Below are 25631 nucleotides of genomic sequence, written 5' to 3'. Positions count from 1 at the left end.
GGTATCGTACTATTTGTCTATTCCGGCCTGCGAGCCGATATGGTGTCCGGCCTTCGAGCCGCTATTGTATTCCGGCCTGCGAGCCGAGGTTGTAGTCGAGGTTGTAATCGGACAGTGCGTCGTCCTGCGAACCTATATCGCGTCCGGCTCAGAGCCACTGGAGACAGCTACTCACCAGGCGGACATTTATCTACTATTCAGAGCCGCGACGACTCGGTCAGCACCACGACCAACTCACTCATCCATCTGAGGGCGCCCCCCTGGGCCAGGGTACGTTCTCGTACTCGGTATCTGTTCATTTTATTGCTATATTATTATGCGGTTACTTATATGTCTGTGGGATTCGCCTCGAGCACCGAGGTACCAGAGACCGGGGGAACCCGGTCGCTGGATACCGGTACAGTTGACCGGAGGAGGACTTCTGACGATCTGGTCAACGTAGAGGACACGTCATAACGGCAGGTTCGTCTTCTCAGTTTCCAGACAGGATCAAATTGGCGCCATCTGTGGGAACGCGCCTGATCTGGAACGTGAAGATGGACGATGCCGGAGAGTTCTGCCATTCTCATGACCCCCGTCAGTTTTCCCGTTATTTATTCTGTCAGTTATATGATTTGCATTAGTTCCTCGGGAGAAGACCCCCGAGCCGATCGGCCGGGTGGATTATATACGAGCCACAGGTTCGATGACGAAGACCCCAGAGTCGATCGGCCGGGTGGATTATATCCGAGCTGCAGGCTCGATGACGAAGACCCCCGAGCCGATCGGCCGGGAGGATTATATCCGAGCTGCAGGCTCGATGACGAAGACCCTCGAGCCGATCGGCCGGACGGATTATATCCGAGCTGCAGGCTCGATGGCGAAGACACCCGAGCCAATAGGTCGGGAGGATTATATACGAGCCCGTGGCTGCCACGGGCTCGATGGCGAAGACCCCCGAGCCGATCGGCCGGGTGGATTATATACGAGCCACAGGCTCGATGACGAAGACCCCCGAGCCGATCGGCCGGGAGGATTATATACGAGCCTGTGGCTGCCACGGGCTCGATGGTGAAGACCCCCGAGCCGATCGGCCGGGAGGATTATATCTGAGCCCAGCGCTCGATGTGAAGGCCCACCGAGCCGATCGGTAGGCGGATTATACGCTCGATGGCGAAGACCCCGAGCCGATCGGCAGGGCGGATTATATACGAGCCACACGCTCGATGGCGAAGACCCCCGACCGTACGGCCGGGGGTATATATAACGAGCCACACGCTCGATGGCGAAGACCCCGGACCGATCGGCCGGAGGTATATTATACGAGCCACACGCTCGATGGCGAAGACCCACGAGCCGATTGGCCGGGCGGATTATATACGAGCCACAGGCTCGATGTAGAAGACCCCCGAGCCGATCGGCCGGGCGAATTATATACGAGCCACACGCTCGATGTAGAAGACCTCCGAGCCGATCGGCCGGGCGGATTATATACGAGCCACAGGCTCGATGTAGAAAACCCCCGAGCCGATCGGCCGGGCGGATTATATACGAGCCACAGGCTCGATGTAGAAGACCCCCGAGCCGATCGGTCGGGCGGATTATATACGTGCCACAGGCTCGCCGAGCCGATCGGCCGGGCGGATTATATACGAGCCACACGCTCGATGGCGAAGACTCCTGAGCCGATCGGCCGGGCGGATTATATACGAGCCACACGCTCGATGGCGAAGACCCCCGAGCCGATCGGCGGGGCGGATTATTTACGAGCCACACGCTCGATGGCAAAGACCCCCGAGCCGATCGGCCGGGTTTGAATTAGCCCTCAGGGCCGTCTAGCCCAGACGTTAAACCGTAGAGTCGAACCGGCGACTATAAAAACCCCGGCCTGAAGACCGTCTAGCCCAGACGTTAAACCGTAGAGTCGAACCGGCGACTATAAAAACCCCGGCTTGAAGACCATCTAGCCTAGACGTTAAACCGTAGAGTCGAACCGACGACTATAAAAACCCCGGCTTGAAGACTGTCTAGCCCAGAAGTTAAACCGTAGAGTCGAACTGGCGACTATAAAACCCTGGCTTGAAGACCGCTGCATGGACTAGTTATCAGATATTCTTTCTCCCCCGTTCGGGGTTGAGCGGTCACCACTGGTCTCGAACCAGCTTTAGATATTCTATCTCTCCCGTTCGGGGTCGAGCGATTATCACTGCCCTCGAGCCAGCTTATCAGCATATAGTATTTCTTATCTCCCCCGATCGGGGTCGAGCTATCTCCGATGGTCGCAAACAAAGAGTATCTCTACGGGTTCCAAACCAGAATATAGGTTATGCGCCCGTTCGGCTCATGACTTTCGCCTCCACGAGCCTTCGATTCACGGGCTACACTTCCGATCGACTCACGAGTGATGCGGTCACTCGGCATCATTCCATTTAGTTCACTCGATTGCTGGGTGGCACCTCACGATCGCCCGTTGACTATTCTTGAGGCTGTGCAGTCAGCACTTTCATAGCTATCCGATCGACATCATTTCGATCGCTCGCACGACAGCGTTCGTCTAGCATCTATCCATCCGATCGGCATCATTTCGATCGCTCGCATGACAACGTTCGTCTAGCATCTATCCATCCGATCGGCATCCTTTCGGTCGCACGCACGACAGCGTTCGTCTAGCATCTATCCATCCGATCGGCATCATTTCGATCGCTCGCACGACAGCGTTCGTCTAGCATCTATCCATCCAATCGGCATCCTTTCGGTCGCACGCACGACAGCGTCCGTCTAGCATCTATCCATCCGATCGACATCATTTCTATCGCTCGCACGACAGCGTCCGTCTAGCATCTATCCATCCGATCGGCATCATTTCGATCGCTCGCACGACAACGTTCGTCTAGCATCTATCCATCCGATCGACAACACTTCGATCGTCCGGTCAATATCTTCGCGGCTACGCACTCGGCATTGGTCCGATTATAGACTTGGTCCGCTCGGTATCGTTACCATCTCCTGCGACACCATTATTATAGCGACCGCTCGCGTGACCTTGTATATTGGGTTCATCGATTTGACTTTGGCATCAAGAGCGGTTGAGCCTTGGTGATGGACTGTCTAGTCAGTCGGACTCGCGCCTCCTTCGACTAGACTTGAAGGGAAGGCTTGTGATACGGATATATGAGGAGGGCTCGAAGTGTGATAATAGGGAAGACGAAGGGCATTATTGTCATCTCACTTGCTAAGGGTTTTGAGTATAAGGGGATCACGGTTCACGCAGAGGGAGAGGGGTCGCCGCTGTGCACAGGAGGGAGCTCCTTTGGTGCGTGCCCGCCATCGCCGGGGAGGAATAGGAGAGGGGTTTTTCCGCCGCCATGATCGCGCGAAAGCCACGACCAGCACCCCATCCTCCACGCCGCCGCCGTCGACTTCTCCTTCCTCACCAGCTAGCAACCTCTCTCTCTCTCTCTCTCTCTCTCTCTAGCTCACTCCACGCTCTGCTCCGTGGGGAGCTGTAGTCGCCACCAGGGAGAGCACACCTTCAGTACTACCGCCGTTTCCAGCGGTTGCCGGTACCTCCTGCCGCCACTGCTGCCCTCAGTAGCTGAGGGTTCTGCCAACGGCAGCCACCGCTACCTCCGTTCGCGGTCATAGCCGCAGCGTCCAGCGGCCTTTGCCGCTGCCGAGTCCGGCGGCCATCGTCGCTGTGTATAGCGACCACCGCAGCCCCTCTTGGCGTCTAGCACTACCTCTTCTTTTGGTGTCTAGCGCCGCCGCCTCTTCAGGCGTCCCGTTTCGCCGCCTCCGGCGATTACTGTCGCCACCGCCTTAGGCGGCTACTATTTCCAGCGGCCACCGGCATTGCCTCCGGTGAGTGTCGCCCCCTGACAACAACCTCCGTCGCCCTCCGGGCAGCCACCGTTCGAGTGCTCAGGTATCGTACTATTTGTCTATTCCGGCCTGCGAGCCGATATGGTGTCCGGCCTTCGAGCCGCTATTGTATTCCGGCCTGCGAGCCGAGGTTGTAGTCGAGGTTGTAATCGGACAGTGCGTCATCCTGCGGACCTATATCGCGTCCGGCTCAGAGCCACTGGAGACAGCTACTCACCAGGCGGACATTTATCTACTATTCAGAGCCGCGACGACTCGGTCAGCACCACGACCAGCTCACTCATCCATCTGAGGGCGCCCCCCTGGGCCAGGGTATGTTCTCGTACTCGGTATCTGTTCATTTTATTGCTATACTATTATGCGGTTACTTATATGTCTGTGGGATTTGCCTCGAGCACCGAGGTACCAGAGACCGGGGGAACCCGGTCGCTGGATACAGGTACAGTTGACCGGAGGAGGACTTCTGACGATCTGGTCAACGTAGAGGACAGTTCACCACCGGGTCAAGAGGATGCGGTCAACCCTCCAGACACGTCATAACGGCAGGTTCGTCTTCTCAGTTTCCAGACAGGATCATCTACATTCGTGGTTGGCTCGCCCGTGTTTGGGAGGAAGAAAGGGCACGAGCGGCGGTGAAGCCCCCTGGCGCTGGCTGATAGTCACCTGGAGATGTCCAGCGGGTAACTATCAACTCATGATTTACCTCTGATCGGCACTAATACTTGTTTGCAGTTCTGGGTGGAGAATATCGTCATGTGCCAGTGATTGGCTTAGGTGGAGGATGAGTTGAAGAAGCTCAAGATTTCCGAAGCTTCCTCCCAGGAGCCGTTGGTCGCTTGCCTGCAGGCCGACCTGAAAAAGACCCAACAACTTCTTGCGGAGGAGTAGCAGAAATCGACCGAGTAAGCTAGTAGGCTTGGCCAGATCGAGGCGCAATTGAAGACCTATGATCATAAACTCGAGTTGGCTACCAAAAGGAAACAACGAGCCATCGCTGACCTGGAGCAGAAAAACCAAGATGCTCGGCAGTTGGCCAAGAAGCTGAAGAAGGTAGAGGACTTCCTGGTTGCCGAGCGGGAGAGCCGCTCGGCTAAGGAGGCGGAGCTTCAGGATCGAGTGAAGCGCCTTGAAGAGGATCTGGGGGCCTCCTGGGCGGCACTGACATCCTATCAGGAGTTCGAACCGGGCCGCTTCGCGGTCTTGAGGCAGCAATACCTCCGCTCAGACTAATTTCTGGAGAAGCCGACCAACCAGATCGTCCACTCGTTCGAGCTAGCCATCGACACTACGCTCATCCAACTGAAGGCGAACAGTCATATTTCTGAAGCTTTGTCCGACAAGGATATCAACCTCGTCCAGCTCCTCGAGTCCATTCCCGACGAAGCTTTTGATTATATTGAGTGAGCGAGGGACTTGTAGAGCGCGTATTTTTGCAAGTTTTGAATGTACTTCTGCCGTTCGACAATGCTTAACCTATTGTCAATGAAATCTCTGTGCTCTTTCTTCATATGTTATCTTTCTGCTAGTATTCGGCTGTGTAATTCTGATCGGCTGTCACTCCCGTACTTTCAATATTGAAAGATTCGCTAGGATCATACCTCCGGGGTTTATAGTCGTCGCTCGACTCTGGGTTTTAACGTCTCTGCTAGACGATCTTCTAAAGCAGGAGTTTAAGATCGCCGTTCGACCGCCGATGGAGATATGAGTTTAATGTCGCCGCTCGACGATTTAGTGCAGACCAAGGTTTAAGGTCGCTGCTCGACCGTCGATGGAGACATGGGGTTAACGTCGCCGCTCGACGATTTGGTGAAGACCGGGGTTTAAGGTCGCTACTCGACCGTCGATGGAGACATGGGTTTAACGTCGCTGCTCAACGATTTGGTACAGACAGGGGTTTAAAGTCGCCGCTCGACCGTCGATGGAGATATGGGTTTAACGTTGCCGCTCAATGATTTGGTTAAAACCGGAGTTTAAGGTTATCGCTTGACCGTCGATGAAGACATGAGTTTAACGTCGTCGCTCAACGATTTGGTGCAGATCGGGGTTTAAAGTCGCCGCTCGACCATCGATGGAGACATGGGTTTAACGTCGTCGCTTGACGATTTAGTGAAGACCGGGGGTTAAGGTCGTTGCTCGACCGTCGATGAAGACATGGGTTTAATGTCGCCGCTCGACGATTTGGTGCAGATCGGGATTTAAGGTTGTCACTCGACCGTCGATGGAGACATGGGTTTAACATCGCCGCTCGACGAGTATTTGGGTAACATTTCATTTATCATTTCAATCCTGCAATCAGAGGGCACAGGAAAAATAGAAGGTACACTTCAATTACATTGGCGCACCTTTCATCCAGCTCGGTACGGCTGGAGGTGGTTTGCGCTCCAAGGACATTCTAGTTGCCGTCCGTCTTCATCTTCTAGGTAGTAGGCGTCCGAGCGAAGCTTCTCCACGACTTTGAATGGTCCGGCCCACGGAGCTTCTAGTTTAATGACATCGCCGACCGACTTCACCTTTTTCCACACGAGGTCGTCGACCTGGAACGACCTCGGGATCACTCGTCGATTGTAGCTCTGCCTCATCCTTTGCCTATAAGCCGTCAGTCGAACGGTTGCTTTGTCATGCGTCTCATCCACAAAGTCCAGCTCCAAAAGCCTCCGCTCGGCGTTGTCTTCGCCGTAGTGCTGTATTCGATTGGACTCGACTCCCACCTCGACCGAGACGACCGCCTCACCGCCGTATACGAGGTGGAATGGGGTTACACACGTGCCTTCCTTAGGGGTCGTTCGGATTGTCCATAACACGCCGGGGAGCTCGTCCACCCAGATCCCTCCGATGTGGTCGATCCGAACTCGCAAAATCTGCAAGATCTCTCGATTGGCGACTTCAGCTTATCCATTGCTCTGAAGGTACGCTACGGAGGTGAAGGCCTACTGGATGCCATACTCCTCACACCACTTTTTGAGTTTCCGTCCGGCGAATTGCCTACCATTGTCTGAGACGTGTCGACGCGGAATGCCGAACCGACAGATGATATACTGCCAGATGAACTTTTGAACCATCTGCTCGGTTATTTTGGCCAACAGCTCGGCTTCGACCCACTTGGAGAAATAGTCCACTACGATGAGCAAGAACTTTCGTTGCCCGGTTGCCATGGGGATGGACCCCACAATATCCATGCCCCATTGGTCGAACAGGCACGACACAGTGGAGACGTTCATCTCTTCGGTAGGCCGGTGGGAAAGGTGGTGATACTTCTGGCAGGATAGACAGTTGGCTACTGTCCAAGCAACATCTTCCTGTAGAGTCGGCCAGAAGTACCCGGCTAGTAGGATCTTTCTTGCTAGCGACCGACCGCCCGGATGGCCTTCACAGGAGCCTTAGTGTACTTATTGCAGTACATAGTCGGCATCCTCTGATCCGACGCATTTAAACAATAGCCTGGAGAAGGCCTTCTTGTAGAGATGGTCCCCGACTAAGGTGAAGCGACCGACCCTTCTTCTCAATAAGAGAGCTTCCTCCGGATCGGAAGGCGAAGCTCCCGATCGTAGAAACTCTATTATAGTTGTTCTCCAATCGCTAGGGAAAGTGAGCCCTTCCATCCGATCGACGTGCGCCACCAAAGATACTTGCTCGATCGGTTGAGTAATGACGATCGGCGAGAGTGAGCTCGCCAATTTGGCCAGCTCGTCCGTCGCTTAGTTCTCCGCTCGGGGGATCTTCTGGATGATTACCTCCTGAAAGTTTGTCTTCAGCTTTTCGAAGGCTTCGGCGTACAACTTGAGCTGCGTGTTACTAATTTCGAATGCTCCAACCAGTTGTTGGGCGGCTAATTGAGAATCAGAGTGGATAAGAACTCTGCCCGCGCCGACGTGCCGAGCAGCTTGTAAGCCAGCTATAAGAGCCTTATACTCAGCTTCATTGTTAGTTGTCCGGTACTCTAGCTGAACGAACAACTGCACCCGCTCTTCTTGTGGGGAGATAAGCATTATGTCGATCCCACTACCCTGTCTGGTGGACGACTCATCCACATATATTTTCCATATTGAGTCGGGCTCAGGGTTTTACACCTCCGTGACAAAATCGGCTAAGGCCTGCGTTTTGATGGTCGTTCGGGGATGATATTGGATATCAAACTCGCTTAGTTCCATTGTCCATTTGATCAGTCGGTCGGATGCCTCTGGGTTAAGCAGGACACTTCCCAGAGGGTTGTTGGTCATCACCACGATAGTGTGAGCGAGGAAATAAGGGTGAAACCTTCGAGCGGCGAGTACCAAGACAAATGCGAGCTTCTCAAGACCGGTGTAGCGAGATTCAGCATCCTTTAATATATGACTCAAGAAGTACACTGGCTATTCTTCGTCGTTCTACCGAACCAGCGCCGAGCCGACAGTGTGCTCGGTCGAAGACAGATAGATCCGAAGCGGTTCACCGGCAGTAGGCTTAGCTAGTACAGATAGTGAGTTCAAATATACTTTGAGTTCCTCGAAGGCCCAATCACACTCCTCGTCCCACTGAAACTTGGTGGCTCGGTGCAGAATTTTGAAGAAGGGAAGACTCCAGTCAGACGACTTGGAGATGAATCGCGACAATATGATGTTATCCGCCCGGTAAGGCGTTGCGCTTCCTTCAAGTTTCTTGGTGGTGGCATATCTTGGAGTGCTTTTACCTTGCTGGGGTTTGCCTCAATGCCCCGCTCGGTGACGATATACCCCAGGAAGTGCCCGCTTTTAGTGCCGAGTAAACACTTCTGAGGATTTAACTTTATTCCGTACGTCCGAAGGGTCTTGCAAGTCTCCTTGATGTCTGCACAGAGATCGACGGCTCGGAGGGATTTAATTAATATGTCGTTGACATATATCTCCATGTTGTGGCTGATTTGCCGCCGGAAGACTTTGTTCATTAGCCGGTGGTAAGTGGCTCCTGCATTCTTCAAGCCGAACGACATTACGTTGTAGCAGTACGTACCATCGGCGGTGATGAAGCTGACTTTCTCTTGGTCTTCACGGGCGAGCGGTACTTGATGATACCCCTGATATGCGTCCAGAATGCATATCAGCTCGCATCCAGCCGTGGAGTCTACCATCTGATCGATCCTGGGCAAGGGATAGAAGTCCTTCGGGCATGCCTTGTTAAGATCCCGAAAGTCGATACAGACTCTCCACTTGTTGCCCAGCTTGGAGACCAACACCACATTGGCGAGCCAGCTCAGAAACTGAACCTCGTGTATATGGCCAGCCTCCAGCAGCTTCTCAATCTCCGCCCGGATGATCGGATTCTGTTTAGTGCTGAAGTCTCTCTTCCTCTACTTCACCGACCGAGCGTCTGGTCGGACGTGAAGTTCATGCTGCGCAACGCTCGGGGAAATGTCAGGCAGCTCATGCGTCGACCATGCAAAAACATCATAATTCTGCTGGAGGCATCTGATCAGCTTGACTTTCTGCTCGGCCTCCAGGTCAGACGCTATGAAGGTCGTTGCCTCTGCTCGGCCCGGATGTATCTGTACTTCTTCTTTCTCCTCATAAACCAAAGTAGGGAGCTTCTCGGTTATGGTGCTTACCTCCATCCGAGGTGTTTTCCGAGTGGACTTTGCCTCGGTCTTGACTATCTTGACATAGCATCTCTGAGCGGCCAGCTGATCTCTCTTTACTTCTCCAACTCGATCTTCTACCAGGAACTTAATCTTCTGGCAGAAGGTTGAAACGACTGCTCAGAATTCATTGAGGGTTGGACGACCCAAAATGACATTGTAGGCTGAGGGGGCATCTACTACGATGAAGTTGGTGGTCCTTGTCCTCCGGAGTGGTTCCTCCTTGAGCGAGATGGCTATCTTGATCTGGCCGATCGGCAAGACTTCATTGTCGGTGAACCCGTATAGAGGGGTCGTCATTGGCAACAGTTCGCCTCTGTTAATTTGGAGCTGGTCGAACGCCTTCTTGAAAATGATGTTGACCGAGCTGCCTGTGTCAACGAATATACGGTGAATAGTGTAATTGGCGATTACCGCTTGAATAATGAGTGCGTCGTCATGCGACACCTCAACTCCCTCGAGATCACGGGAACTGAAGCTGATCTCGGGTTTGCTGGCCTGCTCCCGACTACAGCCCACCGCATGGATTTCTAACCGCCGAGCGTGAAACTTCCTAGCTCGGTTGGAATCTCCGCCGGTCGGCCCGCCAGCTATAATGTTGATCTCCCCTCGGGCAACATTGCTCCTGTTCTCCTCTTCCCGAGCGGACGACCTGTTTCGCTCCTGCCCAGCTCTTGCCGGCTCTGCGCTCCTATGATGGGGCGACCTCGGGGATCACCTTGCTTCTTCTCGTCGCTCGGAACGATGATACTCGTGTCGTCGGTCGGGAGAGGGGGATCGATAACGATAACTCCTAGGCGTCAGTTGGGCGATCGGATTGAACCCGCGGCAGTCGCGGGTGTTATGAGTTGCAGACTGATGGAACGAGCAGAACAAAGGGGTCCATACCTTCCCCTTGGGTCTCGGTCGCTCGGCGACAACATGCTGGACGACATGTGGCCTTGCTTTTTGGTGTGGGCGCACTCCTTCGACTCGTGGTCCTCTTGGCAGCTGCTGGCTGGGCGGCGACCGTCGTTCAGTCGGCGACGATGGTTCGGATGGAGCCTCCTTCCTTCTGGCCATTTGGGCTTCCTTCACGTTTATGTACTCATTGGCCTTTTTCAATATGTGGTTGTAGTCGCAGGGCGACTTCCTAACGAGTGATCGGAAGAAGTCCCCGTCCACGAGCCCTTGCGTGAACGCGTTCATCATGGTCTCGGACGAGACCGAGGGGATATCCATCGCCACTTAATTGAAGCGCTGGATGTAGGCTCGGAGAGTCTCTCTCGACCCTTGCTTCATGGAAAATAGATTGACGCTTGTTTTCTGATAATGTCTGCTACTCGCGAAGTGGTGGAGGAAAGTTATTCGGAAGTCTTTGAAACTTCGGATAGACTCGTCCGACAACCTTCTGAACCACCGTTGAGCCGAGCCGGAGAGCGTAGTGAGGAAAACTCGGCACTTGACTCCATCTGTGTACTGATGCAAAGTTGCGACGTTATCAAACTTACCGAGATGGTCATCCGGGTTGGTCGACCCGTTATATTCTCCAATCGCCAAGGGAGCGTAATGCCTTGGCAGGGGATCTCGCAGGATTGCCTCGGAGAATTGCCGATTAACCCACTCGGCAGAAAGACCAGCTCGGGGCGCTTTGCCCTTTCGCGCATCCCGAATGGGAGCTTCATCTGATGAGGATTCTTGGTCTTGATTTGCTTGCACTATCTCGGAGGACGTTTGAAACAATGCCCGATGAAACGGAATGGGCGCGGGAGGAGCTTCTCCAGAAGTGCCAGTCGACATCTTGTTCTGTCCCCATATGGAGAGTTGCTCCGGTCGGTCTTCTTGCGCCGCTCGACCCCCATAGGTCGACGTTGCTCGTTGCGCTAGCCGATCTGCTAGCGCCTTTTGTTGCTGCTGCTCGACTATTTTTGCCGCTCGTACTTGTATGAGCGCGTCGAGCTCCTCTTGCGTGAGCGTCACGGTGTGGAGGCATCCAGCTTCTTCAATCTTCTCAGCTCGGATTCAGGTGTGTTCCCACAGGCGACGTCAAATTTGATCCTGTCCAAGAGCAAGTAGACGGATGCTAGGGAGACGGCACTCACGTTGACTGGGTGTCGACCGAAGATGATGTGAACCTCCGACGAGCTAAGCCTGCAACCACAAGTCGTTAGTGCCGAGCCAGGGAGGGGTTCCCCGGCGACGGCCCTCCGACGCTCAAGTCAATCACCAACAGTAGGAGAATGAAGAATGAACTAGAGAAGAAAGGAGCAGCGTAACTATAGCTACAGTGATCCAAGCATACCTCCGTCGAAGTCTGAGGGTTCTTATATAGGGCTCCCGAGAGGTGCGTGCACGCTTCCCAAGGCGTACACGCTTCTCAAAGCATACTTGGAAATGATGTGTCAGAAAATCGTGTCTGATGCCATATCTTAACAGCCGGGGCATATCTCTGACATGACAGTGGAAGCTTCCACCATACGATTCACTGTCTGACCATGTCGTCGACCACGCCATCTGTCAATGACGCTGATCCCCAGGAAGATATTACTAACTGCTCTCTTTGTCTGTTATTGGGCCGAGCGGGAGAGTTGCTCGCCCAGTCGGCCGTCTGGGCGATGCAACGCCGGGCCGAGCGTCCGCTCAACCGATGAGCTACTGCCGACTATACCCTGTCAGGCGAAGAAGTCCCGCCTGTCGGGTCAAGGCTGCATCCACTGTTTGGTCGAGCGAGATGGCCGCTTGGCCTTCGTCCCTCCCTGGTTGAGCTTCATGAGCGTCGGAAGCTCGGTATCTGACCGAGCTGTCGAAGTGTTGGACCGGTCACTCTTCCTACTGACCATGGAGGTAATTCGCCCGATCGGACGCCCGCCTAACGTTGACCACTTTGACCTTCTGCTGACCGGACCCTATCTTACCGCCGGATAAGTATCCAAATTTGATTTTTATAAAGTTTTAAAAAGTCATATGGTATTCAAACTCGACTTTTTAAAACTCTATGAAAATCTTTTGGTATCCAAAATTTTAATAGATTTTCATGGATTCTTTTAGAATTCCTTGGATATAAATTTTAACTAATGAGAGCTCTCCAAAAATACTTGGTACAAGTTTAAATATAAAATAAAAAGTCTTCTCCTCACCCTTGAAATTTCTATAGACTTCAAATCATTTTAACTTTTTACGAATAAGTTATTTCTCTTTTCGCTCCTCGATTTTGATTATTTCTTTGAGCCCCGTTCAGAGCCTACCAATACAATAGTACACAGTCCAACTTGACGCATATTCAACAAAGAATTTTCACCACCTTGATCAAATTTAATATTGTTCTCGATGTTATTCCTTCACCACCTTGATCACGTCGGCGGTCTACTATAGAGATTACTTTAGGGGTGTGTTTTACAAAACTAACTATACATGTTTTTTTAACTTTATTATTATTTTTTTTGAATTTTATTATTTTTAGTTTTTTGAATTTTAAGCTTTTCTCTAATTTTTTTTTAAATTTACGTTTTGTTTTTTTTGAAATTTATGTTTTTTTAGTTTAAGTTTTTTTTAAAAGTTTTTTACTTTACGTTTTATGGTTTTTTTAACTTTTACAATTTTTTACTTTAGGTTTTTTTTTTAAGTTTATGCTTTTTTCTTTACATTCTTTTTTTTTTTTTTTTTTTTTAGTTTTTTTTTTTTTTTTTTTTTTTTTTTTTTTTTTTTTTTAGTTTATGTTTTTTTTTAGTTTACCGTTTTTAAATTTTCTTTAATTTTTTTTAAAGTTTACTATCTTTTTTTAAATAAAATTTTTATTATAAAAAGTTTGACTTGTGCCATTTTGATGATTTTTTTTTTTTTTTTTTTTGTTTGTAAAGAGTGTAGTTTTGATGATTTTTTAGTTAAACCAAATAATGAAATTTTATCATCCTATCAGATCAAGTTCATGGTGTCGATTGTTTTGATAAATTATTTGATACTCAAGAATAACAACGAGCAAATGTCAATACATGGAGAGATACAATAGCGAATCAAATGTGGAGCAATGTTTATCATGTTGACAATAACGAAACGAATTTTTCTTTCTCATAAATTCATAAATTTCCATGAAAAAATTTATAAATGTCGGTAAAAATCTTACAAAAAAAGTCTATAGAACTCCATAGAATTGTTTTCACAACTACTCGAGATTCTATACAAGTCAATAAAAATCAATCAACTCCACAAAAATTTATCATAAAAAAAGTCAATGAAAGTCATTCAATCTCTTGATTGAATACACCTCCTAAATTTGACTTATCAAAGCAAATGAGTGTTTGAATCTGACCCGTTTAAATTCAGAATGGGTGAGATATCCAATTAAACGAGATGACTTTGAGTGAATTTATAGATACTAATCCGGTTACGGACAAGGAGTTGAATAAACAAGTTACTATGTAAAGCAAACAATGTATGACAATTCTTGTCTACCATGAAATTTGAATGATGAAGATGAACTTGTCCAATATAATTGAGAGGAAGAATCATTTTTTATTTTTTATTTTTATACTTTTTCATTATCCAACTTCGTTCCAATTGCCAATGAAAATCTCCTTGACCTTGTTCAAGTTTCATCTGTATTCCTTCCTCTACAGCAACTAAAAACAACAATAAAAAAACAAACTTATTGGTTAAGCAAATTAGCCTTAAACATTCGAAGTCAAAGTGTAATTCCATCACAATCCGCAACATGGGCGACTAAGTCGACGCTTTAGAGAATATATATATATTTTTCTTTAAAAAAAGGTTAAATAATAAATTAAGTTTGAAGAAAACACGTGGATTGCATAAAGTCGACTCTTTTTATTGTGAATTAATTAGTAGATGAGCAGAACAGCGCAGCCGACGGCAACAGATAACATTTTAATTGCGGCGTCAAGGGGAAGATCAAATGAGACTTTGCGCTTGATCGGTCCGAAAATGCCAATGGGAACTTTGCGAGGTCGCGTCCACTACCTTCCAATGCCGCGTGCCGACCTTTTCATCCGCCTACGCCTCCTCGTTCCCTTAATTTCTTGCTTGTTTTCGGCGGCATTTTGCGTGTGCTGAATCGAAGGTGAATTTGAAGGTTTTAGCCCTCCTCTTGGATCTCTATTCTTGATCCTCGCGATCTAGTCGGAGGAGCTGCTTAGGGCGAGAAAGAGGCTGAAAAAGGAGCCGCCTTGGATGGATAAGTGGATGCTCTGTGGGATCTCCGTCTTGCTGTTGATTTTTTCGGATTTGGAGCTTTGCACTTCTCTCAATGAAGAAGGTACCTTTTTTTTTTGTTATGTACACTGGCGATTTGGTTCTAAGGTCACTGAGATGGAGTTGAATTCGGAGTTTGCTTCTGTCATTTGATTTTTGAGAAGGTCTTCGCTTGATGATTTGGAACGTGTAGGAAGGGCTCTCCTGGCGTTTAGAAGGAGGATAGAGGCGGATCCTTATGGTGCTTTATCGAATTGGGATGAAGGCGCTTGCGATCCTTGCTTGTGGTTTGGCGTGGAGTGCTCTGATGATGGGGAAGTCGAGGTTTTGTAAGTCACTGGTATTCGTTAGAATAGAATACTTACTCTTACTTTAATTTATGCTGATTTTTCACAATCGTTTCGATGTAGACTAAACATTTTGATGATCCCAGTGAAATGGCTTCTTTCTTTTATGATTAAGAAGTGCATTGATCTACCAACTTGACAATTTTGATGTTGTGTCATCATTCTGAAGGGAGTGTCGTTTTTGCAGGAAACTGAGGGATCTTAATCTCAAGGGGACGCTTGCGCCTGAAATTGGGATGCTCAGCCACATCAGAACAATGTAACAATCTGACAGATACTTTTTGACTCTAGGCTGTCATCACTCCTTCATCTCCTCCTCCTCCTATTATTATTTTTATTCATTGCAATTATTGCTAAATAATGTGCTTACAATCATACTACTTTGCAAGTATTTTCCTATTTATTTTTACTCTATACTACTTGCAGTTTGATGCCTCTTGTGTTAGAAAATTATATCTTGGTAGTCAAACGACTTCTTCTCTAGCAGTATTAACCATATAGACCAAAATATTAAACACAGTCAGTGACGTTAAGTAACCAAGATAGGTGGAAGATTATTGTAGAAGTAATATTTATATGAATTCATTCTGGCAAGTATTGGAGTAAAAATAATTAAAAATCATTTAAAACTCAACCATCTAATTGCAATAGTCTTAGTTAAAGTATAAATTTAAGTAAAAACAATTAAATGAGTAAATTCATCTCAACATATTTTAACAAAAAATGTTGAACCAGGTAACATTGAACTTGGGGCAACTAGCCGGGTCCTACGGAAGTTTCCCACCGGGCACTAGGGTAAATCGGGAAGCGCTCATGACGGTCGGCCTAGAAGCCCAGTTGCGCGCTCCATTTGGAGGAAAAATCCGTACAAATGCGTCGTGGCTAGGGATTGAACCGCGGATGTCTGGGTGACAATTGACGCCCTTCCGCTGCATCGTAGCCCTGGGGGCATCTCAACATATTTTAACACATGTTGTAATGTGTTATCAATAATAGTTTATTGCAATAAAAATTTAATTCAATTGACTATCGAATGAGTATACTTTTATTTTTAGAAGTGGTATATTTTATAACTTATTTCTCTAAAACTTTAATTAAATAATTTTAATCCATATAAACTTAAATTTGGAAGTAAATAAACTAAGTAGATGAAGACTATAGGAGGAAAGCTTATTTGAATTCATCTTGATAAGCTTAGGATTGTATTGGTGCATGCCAAGCGTTGGGACAACACAACATCAAAATTGTACCATTATGATTAGAGATCTAAATTGGCACACCACGCCCATGAAATTTTAAACCTTGGTTGAATTTAACAGGACTATTATTGAATGAGAAGGGTAGTTACCCTCCACATATAGGATCATAGCATGATTACTACTAGAGTAATACTCCTTATTGTGAAAATATATACTCTAACATGTTTTTGAATCTGGAGCTAGATGTTGATTGATGATCATCGATCACACAAAAAGGAAGGTTACATGTGCAAAAATAAAGCATAGTGATCACAACAATTGAGGGGTTTGGATGGTGTGGTGCCTTGGATTCAAGTCAACAATGTGATCCAATCTTCAAAAGAATAGAATTTCCTTAACTTCCCCTGAAACTAAAGATACATAGAATCAAAGTTTGCAAACTAATGGCGATATTATATATGATGAAATAAAGATTATTTTGACCCATTTTTGTAGAATCATAAATCGTAATATAATAGCTAATAGATATTATTTAGACCCTCCGGGCAATAGTGTAGTGGCAAGATGCCTTCTCAGTTTCCAGCATCTAAGGATCCTAACTTCGGTGAATTAACAGATAAATTTTCCTTAATGGGCAGTTAATCTAAGAATGCTGGGCTGATGGACTGTCCTGTTGTGAGTGCTTCCTGATTTACCTAGGTGACCGATGAAAAACTTTCGTGGGGCTAGGTTGGTTATCCCCAGGATTAGTAAGCTGGATACCTAGTGCCAACTTTAAAAAAAATCATAACATATTAACTAACAGGCAAATACTCCATGAAAGGCGTAGAGTATCTTGTAACACTTCCCATATTAGTAAGCCTGATAAACTTCTAATTCATCATTTCATAGTAAATTGCAGCAGATAGCATGTCCTAATTCCTATCATAGTGAAAAAGTTACATGTTTTACATTGTTCACAGAATCACAGGAATAAATTAAAAGTGTATGCGATTAGAGAGAAATCTTGGGATAACCACTAATATAATTGTGCTCTGACATAATGAACTGGTGCTCTATTATGAATTGGTTGTGCTGCATATTAACTGTTTGTTAATCTTTCTAGCAAATTCTGTATTCTTCTTGACTAGTCTTGCTATATTGTGTGGGACTATCTTACTTTCCTAAATTTATAAAACTATCATAGCCTTACACCAAGAAAGTCAGGTCTTAGTTCTCAAATAGTGGCCATTGTTTCATAGTTTCTCCAACTCATCTATTTTCGTGCAGCATTTTACACAACAACTCCTTTTCTGGAGTAATTCCTGGAGAGTTTGGGAGATTGGAGAATTTGGAGTTATTGGATTTGGGTCACAACAATCTTAGTGGGCCACTACCTTCTGAATTTGGAAAAATGTCATCCCTAAAAATTCTGTAAGTTCCAGACTCAACATAATTTACTGTAGTTTTTTTAAAATTATTTTTTGGTAGTAAATCTGTGATCATTACCATGGTGACATACAATTCACTTGAAAACAACATATTTTCTTGTTAGCTATCTGATGGCAACATGGTCTGCAGGATACAAATTGATGAAATGCTGGTCTCATCAAATAGGCAACGAGTTACAAGGTAATACTACTCAACCATAAAATTTGTTATGTAAAGTATGCAACACTAAATTTCATTGTGGCTTATGAATCACTGCTATTGTACTATCTTTGTAAACTAATTCTTGTGCACTTTGCAAGGTTTCTATGTTTCGTGTCTCTTGAGTTTTCTTACATTAACATTTGGGTTAATTGGTAAAGTTAGCTTATCTTTTGTTTTATGTATCTCACACAAACTTTTCTTTTTGAACAGTTCTAACATGTATTTGTTAACCTTGTAATTGATATAGTTCCCCTTTGACTTTCTGTTAACTTTGTTATTTGTTGTCTGAGCTGACCATCAAATGATCCCATGGTTTAATTAGATTATATCCCTGCATCGTTTCACTGTCCTCTAATAGAATAGATCACAAATATTTTCAATTTATGATATTTGTTTTTTAGTCAATTTTTGTTGTTGTAATATAGCATCTATATCCCAATATCCATAGATAAAGCTGATGGTGTATATAGCGTATCACCATAGTGGCAATGCTAGTTTTTTAAAGATTCACTTGCCATTGTTAAGATCTCTTAAAGTTTTATTATTTGCTACCAAATGTTTTCATGATATCAACTATCCCATTGTTCTTGTTTTGTCATTAATTTTGCTGACTACTTTGTTGCCAAGTATGAAATAAACAAATATCCCTTGATCTGCAACACAATGAACATGCTAAACTATTTGCAAGCTGTTTATGGATTTTCTTCTGCAACTAATTTTTCCCAAGAAACAGGATAACATTGGGAACCAAAATTAAAATAATTATGATATGTAAAACAGATGTTCTTAGGTTTAGCTTTTATATTTGGCTTTATGATAGTCATTTGTATTGTTTACAGGAAAATTGAAAATACAACTATGAGGAGGCTTCTTTTTTTCCGTTTTGTATCTTCTTTTTCAAGTCAGAATGCTGCATCACAATCTCAGAATCCACCTGCCTCTCCAAATAGTGATTCTCCTGCACAATCCCCATCATCTCCCTCCCCATCCCCATCCCCATCACAATCAGTATCCCCATCTGCAATACCACTGCTGATTGATCCACCAAATAGCAGCCCACTGCCAGCACTTGCAACTGAAGGTCCAACAAAGCATCGTAATTTGGTTGTTCCTTTAGTAATTGGTGGAATACTACTGTCCATCATTTCCATAGCTACTACATATTTCCTTTGTTATCGTGCCCAGAAGGCTGCCTCTGTGATGCCATGGGCCACTGGATTAAGTGGGAAACTGCAGAAGGCATTTATTACAGGCATGCTTAGTTTGAAAGATTGATATTATTTATTATTATCGTATTGTATTCATAATTATTTGTATTGACGACAGGTGTGCCTTTGCTTAGACGTTCAGAACTTGAAACAGCTTGTGAGCATTTCAGCAACATAATTGGTTCTTTGTCAAATTGTGCATTATGCAAAGGGACACTTTCTAGTGGAACTGAAATAGCAGTGACATCTACTGTTCTCACTTCAGCTGAAAATTGGTCAGACCAAAATGAAATTCACTTTAGGAATAAGGTATCTTCCCATCTTACTTTTCTGATGACAGTCATTTTGTTAGTAACATGTTCCTGAGTAATTCTTTTTGTTCCAGATATCTACGTTGTCAAAAGTGAATCACAAGAACTTCATGAACCTCATTGGTTATTGCAAGGAAGAAGAGCTTTTTACTAGGATGATGGTGTTTGAGTATGCTTCAAATGGGACGCTTTTTGAGCATTTACACAGTGAGTATCAAAATTTACTTTAGTTGATATCTCAATGGTTACACTCTTAACTCCATAAATTGAGTGTAGACTGGTCATGGATGTTGACGGGCAAACTAGAAGAGGGTGAATTGCATCTTGACCTACATATACAAATTATGCTTTCTCTTGCACTTTTGCAAGGCCAAAAAACTACTTAGTATTTTCTCTGGTGAAAGTGTTTTTATTCATGTTAGAGTTAACACAATAGAATAGAATAAATAATAAACAGAGAAGATGAAACAAGGTTATCAATGGAGGGGAGAACATTAAGCTTTCTTCATTAAAGTATATTTTCAGTCTATTAACTTCAGTCCGTTTAAATTATATCTGATCGCTTGAAATTTTTTTAGCTGTGCTGATGTTGTATGGTTTCTATAAATAATTTACAGTCAAAGAAGTGGAACAGCTGGAGTGGTCTGCACGGTTACGTGTGATTATGGGAATTGCTTATTGCCTACAGCACATGGAGCAGTTGAATCCTCCGCTAGTCATTAGAAGTTTGAGTTCCTCATCCATCTACCTGACTGAAGACTGTGCAGCAAAGATCTCGGATCTTGAATTTTGGGACGATGAAAAAAACGTGGAGGCAACTTCTGAAAGTTCAAAGCAAGAGAAAATCACGTACAAGTTTGGAATTATACTGCTGGAGATCATTTCCGGAAGGCTTCCTTTTTCAGAAGATGATGGTCTCCTTGTGCTCTGGGCTTCAAGCTATTTGAATGGGAAAAGGCCTCTCATGGACATGGTGGACAATACTCTCACCTCCATCCATGACAAAGATATTACTGAGCTGGCAGACGTGATACGATCCTGCATAAATGCATCGCCTGAGAATAGACTGACAATGACTGAGGTAGCTGAACGCTTGAGGATTATCACATCTATTACACCAGAGGAAGCTTACCCAAAACTGTCACCATTGTGGTGGGCTGAGCTAGAAATCATATCTCAGTAGGATACGAATTCATAAGTTGACAAAAGCTGGAATAACAATTCTGTTTCTTTGTTCAATTGTTTAATTTTTTTTCTGAAAAAATAGTGTGCGATTGAAAGAATGTCAATTGGTTTGGATTATTATGTTTGAAAATTGTAGATAGAGGATTCTACATCTGAAGCCTCAAAGATAATGTCGACATTTCAAAATCACATGTTGACCTCAACTTTTTAAACAATTCGAATTTAATTTCCTTATTGATTTCAGTTAATTAGGAGGAGTTAATTTGCCTGTGTTCAGGTAGTTTATTGGCATGTTTTAAAAAAGCATTAACCTTTTTCATTAGTAATCTTTTGTTGAAAATAATCTCTCTGTTCATTTAGAGCACGATTTATTCTATTTCACTTCTATCGAGTACAAAATTTGAGGGTGTGTTGACTGGAGACAAATAAGAAAAGAGGAAAGTAACGAGTAAATGAAGCAGATTGCTGATGGTTTCAACTTTAGAATATTGCATTTAAACTAAGAATAATTAGACATGTTGCCCCGTTGAACTTGTGATTCTTCTGCAGCCTGATAAGTGATAAATGAGCAAAATGTTTGTAAAATATAGTTGCTGCAGCTTCAGATGCCAACTTCATATTTTGTCTTGGAATATTAGAGAGGAACAGGCTCATCAATGGCCGCTAGTGATGGATTTAGCTTTTCAACACAAAAATGTTGCTTGATTTCTTTGTCGCAGTGAACCTTACCGTTTGCAATGTTCAACGATCCAATTTAGGTGTCTTCACATTCATTGTGCAGTGAAAGCTCAGAATTACAGAATTAGCTTTGAGTAGTTGCTGATCTCCAATGGAAATGGTGGTGCTGGTCACCTATCAAGCAAGCAACCTGTGGCGTGAGCGCTGGAATGGCTGAACGAAAGGGACAAGGCTTGGCAAATGGTGCCGGATGTTCATAGGTTGGAATGTTGCAGTCACATGGTTCATCCTGCTTGCCTTCATTTTCACCACTGAGGATGACGGAAAACCAGCTTCTAGTTTGTGAATTTGCCATTCACAGGGAGGGAAGCTTACAGTTTGGAAGAACAGTTGAGGATCAGAGAATGGGTGAAACCTCGATGATTCTAATGGCAAAAGACAAAGCACTCGCCCCTCCAACACCCCTACCAGTCTGTCCCATTACCAACATAAAGATAAATCACAACTAAAGAGGCAGAACAACGATGATTCTAACTAGTAACCTTGATGATTCTAACAACTGGATTCCGTGGTCACGATGAGAGACATCATATTCCAGATCCTTGATATGTATAAAAAAACCTATACAATTGATTAAACTGGTAATCCCAATTGATGAATAACACCTGAACAAAATTAATCGAACAATTTTGCAGTATTAATCAATTTACATTTTCTTTCTCTAGATGGATGGACAAAATCAGCAGGGACAGCAAGCAATAAAGACAAATCGTAATCAGAGCTGGAAATCCGATTGAAACCGAATGAAAAGAAAACAATAGTTTACTCTGCGTGAAGAGATCCTATACAAAATACAGCAACCACTCCATATAACGATCATACAAAAGCCTGAGTTTAGACTCAATCGCAGTCAATCACTGCTTCAAGAAAGAATAAGAAATGCATGAAAACACTAACATCAACAGCAAAAGACTTCGACTGCTGATTTCATCAACACCCTCCCAACATCTACAAGTACATTCTAACTTCCGAGTTTACAAGGCGTCACCAAAATCCTCAGTAACTCCCCATAGCAGGCATGCCAAATGGTGGCATGGGAGGCATTCCCATAGCTCCCATTGGTGGAACTGGTGGGGGTCCGTAAGCTCCTCCCATGGCTGGACCTCCCATACCAGGCGGGGCTGGCAATGCAAGAGGCAGCAATTGTGCGTACATATTCTGCAGGTAAATCATACCCAATTTTATTTAACCGTGATGCACGACGACATGGGCAAAACATAAACCAGGAACAAATAGGAAGGTTAGGTACCTGCTGTGCAACCAAATCCTTCTCTTCCTTTTCTTTAGTTTTCTCCTCATTTTGTGCCTCAATCTTATGTTTTATGAGCTCATCAACTTTACTAGTATACTCACGAATAAACTGAAAAGACAACACAGTATAATTATACATATATTGAAAGAAAATCTCTCAATACATGACAAACAAAAAGGACAAAACAAATCACCTGTAGCAGGTATGGGAAAGCAAAATCAATCATATTGTTCATCCAGGCAAGTTCAAGAGCAACATCAGGACGGATCAAGTCATAACAAATGAAGAGGCTAGAAGCAAAGCATTCTTTCTTTCCCTGTGACAAAAAAAAACAAGAAATCCATCAGCTGCGTCTTCTAGACAATAAATAAAAAGATTGAAAAAAATGTATTTTCTCTTGGGTATGTAATACAAACTTTTTACAGCTGCAAAAGGAGAAAAAATCACTTGACATAATAGCAACAAAAAATAAGAAACCATGTAGGGAAACATATAACTAATCCTAACATGCTCATAGTCCACAATATGCAACTAATAATTGCTTATTCAAGTTGTTTATATTGTAATTCAAACTTATCATGCAAAAGAATGTTTCCTCTTTGTACTGCTTAATGAATCACAGAGAAAAAAAATAATAGCATAACTGGCTTAAACAATTTCTCTCAGATACAAAAGCATCTTTTCAGAGGTCTCATACAGAACTAAAATACTTCACCTGTTCGATAAAATAAACAATCAAATTTTCTGAAATTTATCATGCAAAAGAATGTTTCCTTAATCTTAGTGCTGCTTAATGGATCACAGAGAAAAAAAAAATCATAACTGGCTTAAACAATTTCTCTCAGATATGAAAGCATCTTTCAGAGGTCTCATATGGAACTGAAGTAATTCACCTGTTCGATAAAATAAACAAGCAAATCTTCTGATAGTTCACGGTCACCGGACTGAGAACATGTCTCCATTGCATCTTTATAAAGTTTGTCTTTCTTGGACAGTGCAATGGATTGCTTCCATCTTCCAGCTTTCTTATAGATATAAGCAGCAATTCTCCGCATCTCAAGAAGTTCATGTTTTTCAATCTAAATTTGGAGAAGACAAATCTAAGGAGAAAAATCATAATCACACTAATAAGATGTAAGAAAAGGCAACTTTACCCTTTGTGCAAGGCCGATCTGATCAAAGTTGTCATGCAAATCAACTGATTCACGTAATCTGTCATAGTCTTCCTCCTCAACATAAATCTCGTTTAGAGCTTCATTGACAGCAGCCACATTGTTGCTTTGAACAGCAACCATATATGGCTTCACAAGATGTAAGTGGCCAGCCTGAAGAAACAAAGTGTTAGAGATTCAAATCCTAACCCTATACTGACACACCATTTCAGTTCCGAGCAAAAGAGACAGCCAGATTTACTTCTGATAAATTAAAAGAAATGAAGCAATGCAGAAAAAGATTCCAAGGACAAATATGCACCTTTCGCATAATATCTACAACACGAGTGTGGTCCACACGAAGTGCTAGCACATGCAACACATCATTAATAAGGTCAGAATGTTCTTGCAAGTAGAAATGCACAGCTTTATAATAGAGCTCAACATTTGCAACTTTAACAATAACATCTTTGAACTGCATATGATCCCATGCATCAGGAGAATGGTTCATAATAGTGGTAGCTGCATTATCAAATTCATCATACTGTATATATAAATATGTTAGCTCTTTCCAGTGGTGTTGCTCATCACAAACACGTATAAGCTTGGGAATGTTTAATCGAGTTGAGAAAAGTTTAATGTGCTCCATAAGTTTTTCTGGTCTATATCTAGCATATAAGACTCCCAATTCTGTAAATATGCCCATGTGTGCACGTTCCAAACCAAGACCACTCTCCATGAGGGAAATTAACTCATTGAAGCAGCCTCTGTTCTGATAATATTCACTGACCTCTTCCAGGTCATCCACCTAAAAGGACAACATAACATTAGATCTGAAGCAAAATACAGTACTTTCTTGATGAACTACAAAAAGAATGTAGCATTTATATGAGGAAAAGACTACCTGGATAATTATATTCAGAGCACATATTTGAGCCAAGCGGAATTCCTCAGCATCAACACAAGCAAAACAAACTTCCTTCCATGTCTTGGAGCTATTCGCTTTGCGAGCTGCATCAACAGCACCCTGGAACTGCTTCAGCTTAACAAGTGTACTAGCCAACTTCGCCCAGTTGGAAATGAAAGCAAATATGATCTTTGCAGCTTCATACAGAGCATCATCAAACAGTCGGTCCCCAACATTTTGAAGGTTAGCAACATTTGGCATTAGAATAAATTCCTCAATGTCTCCCAGCCTATCAATCTTGGCATAGGCAAATATAAGTTCACCGTCCACTTTTGGCTCTTTAAGTTTTTGCCTAACCATCAACAAGTACTTCACAAGATCATGATAAGCATTGGCATTTTGAGCAGCCTGAATGACATCGTGGAACTGGGTTTCATCGTCAGCACGGATGAAAGACTCAATAGCATCACTTACTAAGCCTTCCCGTAATTGAGCTTTTGCAACCTGGCTCCATACAGCATCTTCCTCAACTCGGAAGGCAAACTCTACAGCTCTATCTATGCTTTGGATGTTGTCCAGAAGAACATTGACAGCCTGAACATTTAAGTTAAATTTCTTGAAAATGGCAAAGGCTTCCTCATAAAGTTGTGCCTCAACAGCCACCTCTCCAACTGCAGGGCCATCAAAATTATCTAACCTATTAATGTAATCCATAACCCTTGGTGGATCTGCTTTAATAGCTGTTAAAATCAGCAGGTTCTGCAAATTGAAGTTTCCACTAAAGGCAGAATTCTGTAGTACAATTTTCTCAAGTAGTTCAATAAGTTCATGTGGAAGATCAGCAGTCATGAAAGCTTTAACAGCTGAAGAAACTTGCTCTGGACTCTTGCTCTCAGGCAATGCAGTAGAAACAACTTGATCAATGAGTTGTCTTCTATATTCATTTTCAGGTTGAAGAACTTTCTCCCATAAATCAGCATCCATCCTTTCGACTACATATCTGTCACCAAAGAAGATAACAAATCTCAAGTGAATAAGCATTACTATAAAGAAAGAACCTCGCGTGGTA

At 44.5% G+C, this 25631-nt stretch overlaps 2 protein-coding genes across 5 annotated transcripts in view; one reads left to right on the top strand and one right to left on the bottom strand.

Annotated features, from left to right (window-relative positions):
- The first annotated feature begins 14275 nt into the window (after positions 1–14275).
- LOC121977116 (protein MALE DISCOVERER 2-like) lies at positions 14276–20748 on the top strand. Of its 3 annotated transcripts, none has more exons than XM_042529657.1 (9): positions 14276–14696; positions 14826–14961; positions 15167–15238; positions 17448–17591; positions 17739–17789; positions 18650–19062; positions 19137–19327; positions 19404–19536; positions 19947–20748. In XM_042529657.1, exons 1-9 carry the CDS (start codon positions 14612–14614, stop codon positions 20510–20512), a joined length of 1791 nt encoding a protein of 596 aa, XP_042385591.1. In that variant the 5' UTR covers positions 14276–14611; the 3' UTR covers positions 20513–20748. The 3 variants fall into 3 exon arrangements, with proteins under 3 accessions (XP_042385591.1, XP_042385599.1, XP_042385609.1); XM_042529665.1 differs by having other exon boundaries at positions 14797–14961; XM_042529675.1 differs by having other exon boundaries at positions 14797–14972.
- Positions 20749–21996: 1248 nt separating this feature from the next.
- Positions 21997–25631, bottom strand: part of LOC121977096 (clathrin heavy chain 1-like) — a 49438-nt gene continuing 45803 nt past the window's right edge. The window contains exons 24-30 of one of the 2 annotated variants that reach the window (XM_042529614.1): positions 24560–25562; positions 23978–24463; positions 23659–23829; positions 23398–23583; positions 22698–22820; positions 22502–22612; positions 21997–22410 (exon numbers count right to left, since the gene is read on the bottom strand). In XM_042529614.1, coding sequence (XP_042385548.1) covers positions 22249–22410; positions 22502–22612; positions 22698–22820; positions 23398–23583; positions 23659–23829; positions 23978–24463; positions 24560–25562 — 2242 coding nt within the window. In that variant the 3' untranslated portion in view covers positions 21997–22248. The remainder of the gene's footprint in view (positions 22411–22501; positions 22613–22697; positions 22821–23397; positions 23584–23658; positions 23830–23977; positions 24464–24559; positions 25563–25631) is intronic. The other variant, XM_042529624.1, reaches the window with a different exon arrangement.

This window comes from Zingiber officinale, chromosome 1B, assembly GCF_018446385.1.
Source record: "Zingiber officinale cultivar Zhangliang chromosome 1B, Zo_v1.1, whole genome shotgun sequence".
In the NCBI taxonomy this organism is placed as follows: Eukaryota; Viridiplantae; Streptophyta; class Magnoliopsida; order Zingiberales; family Zingiberaceae; genus Zingiber; species Zingiber officinale.
This window is presented reverse-complemented; position numbering and strand designations above follow the sequence as displayed.

What these genes read in the sequence shown, in the direction of transcription:
- LOC121977116 (XM_042529657.1), top strand. Translation starts at nt 14,612, where the DNA reads ATGGATAAGTGGATGCTCTGTGGGATCTCCGTCTTGCTGTTGATTTTT. An exon ending in GCAGAAGGCATTTATTACAG is followed by an intron (nt 19,063 to 19,136) that starts GCATGCTTAGTT and finishes TATTGACGACAG; the next exon opens with GTGTGCCTTTGCTTAGACGT. An exon ending in GCTTTTTGAGCATTTACACA is followed by an intron (nt 19,537 to 19,946) that starts GTGAGTATCAAA and finishes AATAATTTACAG; the next exon opens with TCAAAGAAGTGGAACAGCTG.